Source organism: Pristiophorus japonicus, chromosome 16, assembly GCF_044704955.1.
Source record: "Pristiophorus japonicus isolate sPriJap1 chromosome 16, sPriJap1.hap1, whole genome shotgun sequence".
In the NCBI taxonomy this organism is placed as follows: Eukaryota; Metazoa; Chordata; class Chondrichthyes; family Pristiophoridae; genus Pristiophorus; species Pristiophorus japonicus.
The window spans coordinates 37902613-37915534 of record NC_091992.1 but is presented as its reverse complement, the minus strand read 5'-3'; the positions used below and the strand labels follow the sequence as shown (position 1 = coordinate 37915534).

Below are 12922 nucleotides of genomic sequence, written 5' to 3'. Positions count from 1 at the left end.
GCCTGCTAAGTGCATCGGCGCAGTTTTCGGTGCCCGGTCTGTGCTGAATTGTATAGTCATAGGCAGCTAACATGAGTGCCCACCTCTGTATGCGGGCTGATGCGTTTGCATTTATGGCCTTGTTGTCAGCCAAAAGGGACGTTAGGGGTTTGTGATCTGTCTCCAGCTCAAATTTCCTGCCAAACAGGTACTGGTGCATTTTCTTTACTGCATATACACATGCGAGCGCCTCCTTTTCTACCATCCCGTAACCCCTTTCTGCCTGGGACAGACTTCTGGAGGCATAAGCTACCGGCTGTAACTGACCCTTGACATTGACATGCTGCAACACACACCTGACACCATAGGACGACGCATCGCACGTTAACACAAGTTTCTTACATGGGTCGTATAGTGTTAACAGAGTGTTGGAACATAACAAATAGCGTGCTCTATTAAAAGCCCTTTCCTGGCTGTCCCCCCAGACCCATTCACAACCTTTGCGTAGGAGCATGTGTAGCGGCTCTAGCAGCGTGCTCAATTTGGGAAGAAAGTTACCAAAATAGTTCAGGAGCCCCGGGAACGAACGCAGCTCCATCGTGTTACGGGGTCTGGGTGCTCTCTGGATCGCTTCCGTCTTGGACGCAGTAGGGCTGATCCCGTCTGCTGCTACCCTCATACGCAGAAATTCTACCTCTGGAGCTAGGAAGACGTACTTCGCCTTTTTCAGTCGCAGCCCTACCCGGTCCAGTCTGCGTAGCACCTCCTCCAGGTTGTGGAGGTGTTCTTCAGTATCGTAACCCGTGATGAGGATGTCGTCCTGAAAAACCACCGTCCCTGGAATCGACTTGAGAAGGCTTTCCATATTTCGTTGGAAGGTCGCGGTGGCCGAGCAAATCCCGAAAGGACATCTGTTGTACTCAAACAACCCCTTGTGTGTCGTGATGGTGGTCAGCTTCTTCGATTCACTCGCCAGCTCCTGGGTCATGTAAGCTGAGGTCAGGTCCAATTTTGAAAAAAGTTTGCCACCGGATAGCGTCGCAAAGCGGTCCTCCGCTGTCGGTAGCGGGTACTGGTCTTGGAGTGACACACGATTGATGGTGGCCTTGCAATCACCACATATCCTGACCGACCCATCCGCCTTGAGCACCGGCATGATCGGGCTCGCCCAGTCACTGAATTCGACTGGCGAGATGATGCCTTCCCTCAGCAGGCGGTCCAATTCGCCTTCTATCTTTTCCCGCATCATGTACGGCATCGCTCTGGCCTTGTGGTGTACTGGCCTGGCGTCCGGGTTTATGTGAATCACTACCTTGGCCCCCATGAAAGTGCCGATGCCGGGTTGAAATAATGAGTCAAATTTGTCCAGGATCTGTGAGCATGATACTCGCTCCACAGAGGAAATTGCATTGACATCGCCCCATTTCCAGTTCATGACAGCAAGCCAACTCTTCCCTAATAGTGCGGGACCGTCCCCTGGGACAATCCAGAGTGGCAACCTGTTCTCCGAATCTTTGTGGGTCACGACTATCGTGGCGCTGCCTAGCACCAGAATGATCTGCTTTGTGTAAGTCCGTAGCTGTGCGTCAATCGGCGATAATTTTGGCCTCCTGGACTTGGACGCCCACAACTTTTCAAACTGTTTGATACCCATCAGGGACTGGCTGGCCCCCGTGTCTAGCTCCATTGATACTGGGATGCCATTGAGGAGCACTTTCATCATTATCGGTGGCGTCGTGGTGTATGAACTATATACGTGCTCCACATGAACTCGCTGAACTTCAGTTTCCAGCGATTTCCCCCAGCGTTCATTTCTGCAATTTCTGCAGGTATTTTGCTCATCTCTGCAAACTCCGGCTGAGTGTGTGCCTCCATGCCTCCAACATGAGCTGCTGTTGGAAACAAAAGGTCCCTTGCCAGTCGATCGTCCCTGACTGCCCCTGTGACTGTCCTTGAGTGCGCCATTAACAGGTGTTGATGGCCCCATTACTGGCCGCATTGTCCCTTGCAATGGCATGAATCGCTGTTCAACTTGCCATTGTCTCTGTCGAACTCCCCTTCTGGGTTCGACTACATGTTGGGGCATGCCCAACTGCCCTTGTCTGCCTGGAGAACTGTGTGCTGCTTTAACAATGTTGAATCTCTGTCCCAACCATTCCTTAACACAGTACCTCTTGTCTGTTCTGCTAGTGGCCATGCTCGCGTGGTTTAAATCCCAGTTTCTCCTCGCCATTGATACATCCTTACTATACAGTATAAATGCACACGAGGCCCATGCTTGAGAGAAGATCAGTCTGTGACCTGTCCTTTATTCCTTAGCACTCAAGTGATGAAGGTGGGTGGAGCTTCCCCTTTTATACCTGAAGGTCCAGGTTAGGAGTGTCTCCCACCTAGTGGTCATTGTTCTCACAGTGTACAACTTAGGTCAGAATATACATGGGTTACAATGCTGGTTGAATACATGACATGTTCTTTCTCCCATTCCTAGGTCGGTTGCCATCAATCAGATAGTTCTTGTATTTGTATGTCCTCACTGGCTCAAAATTTAAAATGTCTTTTTATTTGATTCCGCAGCTTAATCTATATTTACATTTTACTCACTGGGCTGGGAGTTTCATATACAAAGTTTAAAAGCCATTAGCCAATTGATGTAATTGAAGAATTGGTTTACTAGAAGTAAACACACATGCAAAATGAGTTCTGCCAAGGCCATTACTGTGAACATTTTTGAAGCCTACTAAAGGCCTACTTTCTAATTGAGGCCTTGGAGAGGGTTACTTGAGGCCCACCAACTCATTGATGTCCAAAATTACCCCTACCACCTAATTCAGTCCTAATTTCCTCAATTCAAGATGCCATTAATTCAGTTCCTGTGATTTAGGAACTTTGTGTTTCCATGCCTCTTCTCCCCTCCCCAGGGTTCATGTGAGCCTTTGGCAATATTGAGGCTACCTGTGGTAGAAAGAACTAGATATCGGAGGAACATTTCCATTTACTGCTCTTTGAATATCCCTGTGCACAACAAGTGGACAACAATCTGCTGGGTTCTTTCCAAAATAACAATCTGTTCCGGTCGATAAACTAATATGTTAAACGAGGTCTTTAATACAATGTTTCTCTTTAATTTTTAGCTTATACTGACAACTATGCTAAGTGACTGGGCAATTAAAATTCCTCAATAATGCTCTCTTGTAATTATTCACAGGGTCTTTGACTCTTTCGCTCTGCCAATTTCTACGGAGTCAGATGGAATATTCTGGAATGCAGAATATCCTAGTAATAAAATTATATTTTTAACCTTTATACTGTGAGAACATTTGAGCCAAACAGTTTTATTCCCTTTCAACTGAGCCACTGTGACCTTGAAACAAACACTAATATTACAGCAATAATTCCATGTATACTTCAGGAGAATAGTTCTGAAATCAGACTCCCCCCACCCTCATCCCCACCCAAACATTTCTCGCTATACTCCTGTAGGTGCTGACTCTCGATGCATATTCCACTGGCATAACGATCATACTTCAAAAGGTCATTCTTCAGGCTTGGGCCCAGACATGAGTATCAGTAGGTCATTGTACCACAGGACAAGGAACGGCAATAATCATAGGTGATTTTAACCTTCATATTGATTGGACAAAGCAAATTGGCCAGGGTAGCCAACCAGGTAGCAGGCTATCTTAAATCTGATATTGTGTAATGAGACAGGATTAATAAATGATCTCCTAGTAAAGGATCCTTTAAGAATAAGTGACCATAACATGGTTCAATTTCAAATTCAGTTGGAGGGTGAGAAAGTTGGATCTCAAACCAGAGTACTTTAACTTAAATAAAGGAGACTACAAAGGTATGAAGGGAGAGTTGGCTAAAGTGGACTGGGAAAATAGATGAAAGTGTAGGACGGTTGATGGGCAGTGGAGACATTTAAGGAGATATTTCATAACTCGCAACAAAAATATATCCCAATGAGAAGAAAAGACTGTAAGAGAAGGGATAACCATCCATGGCTAACTAAGGAAATAAGGGATGGTATCAAATTGAAAACAAGGGCATACAATGTGGCCAAGACTAGTGGGAGGCCAGAGGTTTGAGAAACTTTTAAAAGCCAGCAAAGAATGACTAAAAAAATGATAAAGAGAGGGAAGATAGATTTTGAAAGTAAACTAGGGTGAAATATAAAAACATAGTAAGAGTTTCTGTCGGGACATAAAAAGCAAAAGAGTGGCTAAGGTAAATGTTGGTCCCCTAGAGGATGAGACTGGGGAATTAATAATGGAGAACAGGGAAATGGCAGAAATATTGAACAAATATTTTGTATCAGTCTTCATGGTAGAAGTCACTAAAAACGTCCCAATAGGGGATAATCAAGGGGCTATGGGGGGGGAGGAACTTAATGGAATCACTTTCACGAAAGAAGTAGTAGGTGGTAAAATAATAGGACGAAAGGTGGACAAGTCCCCTGGACCTGATGGCTTACATCCTAGCGTCTTAAAAGAAGTGGCTGCAGAAATAATGGATGCATTGGTTGTAATCTACCAAAACTTCCTGGATTCTGGGGCGGTCCCAGCAGTTTGGAAACCCGCAAATGTAACACCCCTATTTAAAAAAGGAGGCAGACAGTAAGCAGGAATCTATAGACCAGTTAGCCTAACATCTGTCGTTGGGAAAATGCTGGAGTCCATTATTAAGGAAGCAGTAGCAGGACATTTGGAAAAGCATAATTCAATCAAGCAGAGTCAGCATGGTTTTATGAAAGGGAAATCATGTTTAACAAATTTGCTGGAGTTCTTTGAGGATGTAATGAGCAGGGTGGATAAAGGGGAAGCAATGGATATGGTGTATTTGAATTTCTAGAAGGCATTCGATAAGATGCCACATAAAAGGTTACTGCACAAGATAAAAGTTCACGGGGTTGGGGGTAATATATTAGCATGGATAGAGGATTGGCTGACTAACAGAAAACAGAGAGTCGGGATAAATGGGTCATTTTCCGGTTGGCAAACATTGACTAGTGGGGTGCCGCAGAGATCAGTGATGGGTCCTCAACTATTAACAATCTATGTTAATGACTTGGATGAAAGGACCGAGTGTAATGTAGCCAAGTTTTCTGATGATAAAAAGATGGGACCTGGGGGTTCTTGAGCATGAAATACAAAAAGTTAGTATGCAGATATAGCAAGTAATCAGGAAGGAAAATGGAATGTTGGCCTTTATTGCAAGGGGGATAGAGTATAAAAGCAAAGAAGTCCTGCTACAACTGTACAGGGTATTGGTGAGGCCACACCTGGAGTACTGCGTACAGTTTTGTTTTCTGTATTTAAGGAAAGATATACTTGCATTGGAGGCTGTTCAGAGAAGGTTCACTAGGTTGATTCCGGAGATGAGGAGGTTGACCTATGAAGATAGGTTGAATAGGTAGGGCCTATACTCATTGGAGTTCAGAAGAATGAGAGGTGATCTTATCGAAACATGTAAGATAATAAGGGGGCTCGACAAGGTGGAAACTAAAATGAGGTGACATAGTCTCAGAATAAGGGGCCACCCATTTAAGACTGAGATGAGGAGGAATTCCTTCTCTCAGAGGGTTGTAAATCTATGGAATTCGCTGTCTCAGAGAGCCATGGAGGCTGGGTCATTGAATATATTTAAAGCAGAGATAGACAGATTTTTGAGCGATAAGGGAGTAAAGGGTTATGGGGAGCGGGCAGGGAAGTGGAGTTGAGTCCATGATCAGATCAGCCATGATCTTATTAAATGGTGGCGCAGGCTCGAGGGGCCAGGTGGCCTACCCCTGCTCCTAGTTCTTATGTTCTTATGTAAGGCACCTCACAGCGGAGCCTGATCCTATCCTCACCGAATGACCACACTTCTCAGCAGGAATCACCAGACAGCGATGAGGAGTCAGATACTTGGCTGATTTTTCCCTCTCTAACCCGGGGCACTGAGGATCATTGTAGAATTCTATGAGGCCGAAATTGCCCTCCACCCCAAACAGGGCGCACAATTCAAATTAAATGATCATTCTCCACCCCAATCCATGGGGCGGAGAATAGAAGGATTCTGCCCTCTTTTCCTCTGTGATTTAGTTGGGGCAGTGTTTCGGGCGGCTGCGGGGCGGAAATGGGTCGGGAGTGGGGCGGAAGGCGAGCGGTGTCATCAGCGTCGCACTGAGCACATTAGCGCGACACTGATGATGTCAACAGCGTCCTTCCCCTTCAGTTAAAGGGGAAGGCTGCTGCGAGCTCTGCAGCCACTTTAGTGGCGTTCACTGGGCCACCAGAGAGGGCTTTGGTCAGGCCAGCGGTCCGGCACCCAAGAGGAGGTGCTGGGCTGCCTGTTGGCGGCCCGGCCGAAGTCGTGGTCGCCATTGTTGGGGCGGCTTCAGAGTCGGCCAACAATTAAAATAAAATGGCGGCCGTGACGGAGCCTTTAAGGGTGGACGCGCTGCCCAGCCACTGGCAGCTTCCTGATGGGAAAAGCTGTTCCACTCCCATGGGGCAATTTCTGATGGATTGGTCCATCCGCATGCCCCCGGTCAGAAAGGCCTTATTGCCCCATTGCTATCATGGACCTTAAGGAGGGGGGCAATTTTGGCCCCTACCTCTCTTGTGTGACGGCACGGAAAGCCTGCCTTTGCGTCCTATGTCCTCTTTAAGTAGATTTCTGACTTGTAGGCTGGAGGCCTGACATGCGCTGTTTCCTGAGAAACAGCTAAACGAAAGAAAGGCTTGTGCCTTTCACCACCTCAGGATATTACAGAACATAGCCAATGAAATATTTTTGAAGTGTAGTCACTGTTTTATTCTCAAAAAAGCTGCAGACAATCTGCGCACAGCAAGGTTCCAAAAACATCAATCAGTTAAAGGACCAGATAATCTGTTTTTTTAGGTGATGATTGAGGGATAAATATTGGCCAAGACACCAGGAAGAACTCCCCTGCTCTTCTTTGAAATAGTGTTATGGGATTTTATAAAAGAAAAAGAAAGACTTGCACTTATATAGCACGTTTCACAACCACCAGACGTCCCAAAGCACTTTACAGCCAATGAAGTACTTTTGAAGTGTAGTCACTGTTGTAATGTAGGAAATGTGGCAGCCAATTTGCACACAGCAAGCTCCCACAAACAGCAATGTGATAATGATCAGATAATCTGTTTTAGTAATATTGATTGAGGGATAAATATTGGCCAGGACACCAGAGACAATTCTCCTGCTCTTCTTTGAAATAATGCTATGGTATCTTTTAAGTCCACCTGGGAGAGTAGGCATAGCTTCGGTTTAACGTTTCATCTGAAAGATAGCACCTCCGACAGTGCAGCACTCCCTCAGTACTGCACTGGAGTGTCAGGCTAGATTTTTGTGCTCAAGTCTCTGGAGTGGGACTTGAATCCACAACCTTCAGACTCAGAGGCGAGGGTGCTACCCACTGAGCCACAGCTAAGAGGGCAGACAGGGCCACGGTTTATTGTCTCATCCGAAAGACAGCAGCTCCGACAGCGCAACACTCCCTTAGTACTACACTGAGGCGTCAGCCTAGATTTTGTGCTCAAATCTCAGGAGTGGGGTCTGAACACACAACCTTTGGACTCAGAGGTGAGAGTGCTACCACTGAGCTGTGGCTGCATCACGGCGGTCGATTTCAGCGGTGCTGCTGGTACTGGGCCCAGATTCAGGGTGGCGATTGATCAGCAGGATGACAGATCTAATCCTGAAATCCCTAAGATGGTGTTTCCCACAAGCTGGCCTCGATTGTACGAAGACCGGATTGCAGAGCTCACTCAAGCTTGTGCCCCAGGGTTCCAGGGCTGCAGTCTGTTCTTCTGATGAGGATGAGGTACCATCTCTCTGGGCACTGTTGTGGGGAAACAGTCCCAGAGCAGAACGAAGCTGCCATTTGCTCCATTGATCTTTGTAACAAGGAGAAAGGTTTCCTGATGTTACAGTAAATGAGGTCAGTGCACCAAATGGAGGCTCAGGTAATATGTCACACATCCTGGAAGAGTGACCTCAGTGCCTGCACATAGGTGTAATGTTCATTGAAGATCATTCTTTTCATAGCAGACCCCATGAACTCTGAATCTGCTCCTCCTCAGCCAAGGGAAGCGGTCTCCACAGCCTCCAATGTGGATTATCCAAGTCCAGATCCACTCTCTGCTCCTCCGGCTCTCTCATGCATTGTAACTCACCTGGTACAAGATCCTCATCGCCACTATGTAGATCCCCCCCCAGATGAAAGTCTCGGAGCTGGTGCATGGGACAGATAAGATGGTGACAAAGGTGATGTAATTTTTGGGGGTGGAGGAATGGGACACGGGCACCAGAGAGATCTGCTGAGTTTGATGATCTCACCCAGTGTGGCAGAGCTGTGCAGATCAAGGGGCAGGATAGCTGTCATCATCGTCATCCAGCAACTCGTAAGGACTATCTTCCACCTCCTCCTCCTCCTCCTCATTGTCGTCATCCTCCTCTTCCCCTACATGTGGCTGTGTGAGACCTGTGGATGAATAGGGAATGTGGTAAGTATGGGTGCACAGCTCTCAGACAGGGTGACACGAGACAGACAGCCTGGAGTTCCGTGGCAACTAGGTCCTTCAAAACAGGTACAGCTTATCTCCTAGTCACCTGCAGCTGGTACTGGCTGAACAACCTCACCATTACCTATTATCAAACCCACTTGCCTCCCCTGCAGCTCAATAGCCTGTTTCCCGAAATCAGATCCCTCCCCAACCCTCCCCCAGTCCCCCCATCTCGCCCAGACTTTGTGAGCCAGTTTCTCCTGAAACAATGTTAACAGCAGTAAGGGAAGGTAAGTATCTGAAGGGAATCTGCCACATGGTAACAGACAGCTGATGTAACATATGCGAGAAGGACGCTGTAATTTGAGAGCTTGGAGCAGCAAGGGGCTGCCTGTGAGTGAAGCCCCGACAACAGGGTTCAATGTGGAAGAAGAGAGCCGTTGAATCATGATGCACTATGAAATAAGACTTATTATCCCATTTAAGAAGTGAGAGTGATGAGTAAAGGCAGGTTTGGGATCCCATGGTGCTAAAGCGAAAAGGCCTGTTTCTGAGCAATGCTGACTCTCTGTTTCTGTTTGGTTGTAGGGGGGCTGGCCGCACTGATGTACACGGACACAGTGCAGACGTTTGTGATCATCGCTGGAGCTTTTGTGCTGATGGGATACTGTAAGTGGGTCACTCTTTGTACCTTTCAGACAAGAATGATTTAAAAACTTCCCCACATCCTCTTAATGGCTCACTGAGTTTAAACTGTAAGTGACTGAGCCACAGAGCAGGAAGGGCCCAGGTTCCAATCCTGGTCTGGGCTGAGTTAGCTGATCATGTCCAGGGCAAGGGATTGGTGCGTCAGGACCTTGGTGCCCCTGGCTTTGGGAGGGAGGTAAATCAGCCAGTGCTCACACTCCTGATCAGTATCCAGCAACCACTCCTGGAAAGTGCACGTGAGTGGATGTTGTGCTTGGGCTCATTGGTGACAGCAGCCACAATTGAGTACCCCACTGACACTGTCTGGACTCACATGGGCACCTGGGTGAGGTGTCAGAGGGCGTTTGGCTCTTGTGGAACCTGTACCCAGAAAGAGTCAGCAAGTTGAGGAGAGGATGGGAGAAAACTGAGAGAGAAGACAGACGTGTCTTGCTCCACCAATAACCTGAATTTTCATCAAAACGCTGTGACACAACAATAACACGGGTACTCACTATACTGAAAAATGACAACCGTGAGAATCATTTTTAGGAGCGTTAATGCTTGTCATGGTTCGGGATTCTTTGGCCACTTTTCCACAAGTAAGAATTGGTCATGAGCAGTTTTTGATATGTATTCTGAGCAAAAAGTGCCTAAAATGCATTCACCTTTTGGGATAGCCCCACACACATAGGCAGTCGAGAGGCATTTAAGATGCAGTATGGCCTAATGTTTTGCACAGATGCCAAGCGATGGCCAATTCATTAACAATGCCTGAGCATCCAGGAAGACATCTAGCACCTTGGTGCTGACAAATCCTTTTGATCTCTGCCAGTGTTTGAAGCAAGGCGTTTAAAAATCAGACACAGAAAGTTCGGAGGTTTCCATGGTGTCAGTGGATGGGATCAGTGGTGGATCGGGTGGGAAAGTGTCTTTTTCACAGCGTGTTTGGAACCCTGCTGTCAACCCGACACAACGCGTCTTTCCCAATGTCGGGTCTGTCAGCGCTGAGCAGACCCAACAGGCAGCGGCAAGCGACTTAAACTCATTATAATGTACTTAACAGACCCTTTTAACTTTAATCTCATGGCCAAGGGAACCACGCTGTCTGGGGACCACGGCTGTTATGCTGAGGCGGGAGTTCAGTGGCCACTGCTCCAGCTGATTATTTGATAGCATCAAATGTATAGTAAAAGCTCCCACCTGACAGATCATCACTTTCCTCAGCTACAAGCTGTTTCTCAGTCCATTTCCGGCACAAATTCTGCAGGCTTTCTACTTACCACTCTCCATTCACTCTTACCTCATTGGACGAACTCTCTCACCAGTGACAGAATGCTTCTGTCATCTCTCTTTCATCTGCCATCTATTCCAGTAACATGGGTGCCCTTTATACTGTCAAACCTTGGTCCTCAGTATTCGAGGTATTCGAATGGAGAAGTCCCATACAGGGAGTCATGGGAGAACCTGGGTGCAGCCCTGTACCTCTGTGCAGTGATTGTCAGTGTTTGCAGCACTTCAGTGCTGTAGAACACTGACAGGACAAATGTCAAAAGTAAAGTGGCCATGGCCCCTTTAAGGAAACTGGCTCAAGATGCATCATGAATGACGTCATTAGACCCGCTTCCTCTAATTGGCCCAGGACGTGCGGTGGTCGGGCGCTACAACATAAATTCATTTAGGCAGCATAATGTGGCCAACAGCGGGGCCACAACCCACCACCGACATTGCCCGCACCGGACCCGCCAAGGTGAGCAAAATCCCAGCCTAAGAGGCAGTTAAGTCTCAGAACTAACTTCTGCCCCAATTGTCAAGACGGGTAGCTGTCTATTCTTTTAAGTTAAGCTACAAACCCCAAAGCAGACTCATGTATGTATTTTGTAATAGTATCCAAACTGAAGGTATACTGATTGTACCAAGTATCTCTCATTATACTCGGTGTTATGTATGTTTTGCCTACTGTGGAATAAAGCAGCTTACAATGGAACTGAACACCACCTCCCTAGTGCTGACACAGTCCACCTTCAGAGAGATTGAAGGAATGCACATGCATGGAGAGTCAGAACACAAAGGAGTTTTGTTGTTAAAGTCCTGAGTGTATTAGCTATTAGGCAGTGGGAGTCAACATCCGTAAGGAGCAGGTCACCAGACTGCTTAAGGGAGCAGCTGACACCACTGAACCCAAGTGGGAATGGACAGTAAATGGGATGAAAGATAGGAAACAAGCACTCTTAAGGAATTTATATTGGAATGGGGGAGAAGACTGAGTGGGTACCTCAGAGCTTAGTGTTAGGACCACTACTGTTTCTAATTTACATAAATGGTGTGGATTCAGAAACTTCATACAAAGTGGTCAAATTTGCAGATGATACCAAACTAGATGGGACAGTTGAATCAAAAGAGATACCTCAGAAATTACATTAAAAACTGGACAAAATTTGTAAGTAGGTAGAACAATGGCAGATGAAATGTAAGTGTAAAGTGCTGCATGTAGCAAGGAAAAATAGATGATATATATACTCTACTGATGGTGTTAAAATATCTAAGAATAAAATTGAAAGAGATCTAGGAGTCGTAGGAGATTTGATGGCTAGATATGACCAACCAATGCAGAGCAGTATTCGATAAAACCAACAGCATGTTGAACTACATAACCCAAATAGTGGAATGTCAGTCAAGGAAGGCAGTGATTAAACTTTATTGTGCTCTGGTCAAATCATACCTTGAATATTTTGTCCAGTTTTGGTTGCCAAGAAACAAAAGAGACATTCAAGCATTGGAGGCAGTGCAGAGAAGAGCCACGAAGGTGATCCCTAGTGTCAGAGGTCTGAGTTACAAGGCAAGACTAGAGAGACTCGGGACTTTTCAGCCTGAAAGTGAAGCATCTGATGTCTAATCTTATAGAGGCTCATGAGGTTGTTAAGAGAATAGAAAAGGTAAGTCCAGCGGCAAAGCAAAGGTGTTCACTGCTGGTCCTGAAGCAAGCTTCCCACAAAGATCTCTCAATCTCTGTGGCGAGAAGTTCTGCTGTTCTGGCAGCGCAGCCAGTGTCGGAGCAGTGAGTGACTGACCGCAACTTCAGGCTTTCCACGTTAGGATGCACACGCGCTAAATCCTGAAGTTTCAAAGGGGTAAAAGTAGTGAACCGTTTGCTATTATTACCCACCGCAAATTTTGGGCCCGTGTATAAATTAAATTGCAGGGGTAGAACAAGGACATACGGGTTAAAACTGGTAAAAATGTAAATTTAGGACAGATATCAGAAAATGATTCTTCAGTCAAAGAGTGATCAACGTGAAATAAACTTCCAGATAAAGTACGGAGGCTGGATATAATAGGATGCTACACTAGGGGAGTAGGGCTTTAGCATCTTTCTTGATGAATTCATTGGAATGGATCGGACGGCCCTCTTCACCTGTAATTATCTTGCGATTTTGTGACTCTGCCATTTACCTGTGGATTTCCCCTCCATCTTCCACAGCTTTCTATGAAATTGGAGGCTACCAGGCTTTGTTTACCAAGTACAAAGATGCCATGCCCATCTTTCATGATTCACTAGATCCCCTCCGCTATAACATCTCCAACAAGTGCTACCTCCCTCGCGCTGACTCATACAACCTCCTGCGAGATGCAGTCAATGGTGATCTACCTTGGCCAGGATTAATCTTCGGCATTACTATCATTGGAATTTGGTTCTGGTGCAGCGATCAGGTAGGCTGGTGATTGACCATTAATAATCT

The 12922-nt window shown here is 46.4% G+C and overlaps 1 protein-coding gene across 6 annotated transcripts in view; it reads left to right on the top strand.

The window, feature by feature from the left end:
• The window catches only part of slc5a2 (solute carrier family 5 member 2), a 76939-nt gene that overhangs the window by 42191 nt on the left and 21826 nt on the right, over nt 1–12922 (top strand). For all 6 annotated transcript variants that reach the window (XM_070857224.1, XM_070857226.1, XM_070857223.1 and 3 more), the window contains 2 exons: nt 9084–9164; nt 12664–12893. In XM_070857224.1, the coding sequence (XP_070713325.1) occupies nt 9084–9164; nt 12664–12893 (311 nt within the window). The remainder of the gene's footprint in view (nt 1–9083; nt 9165–12663; nt 12894–12922) is intronic.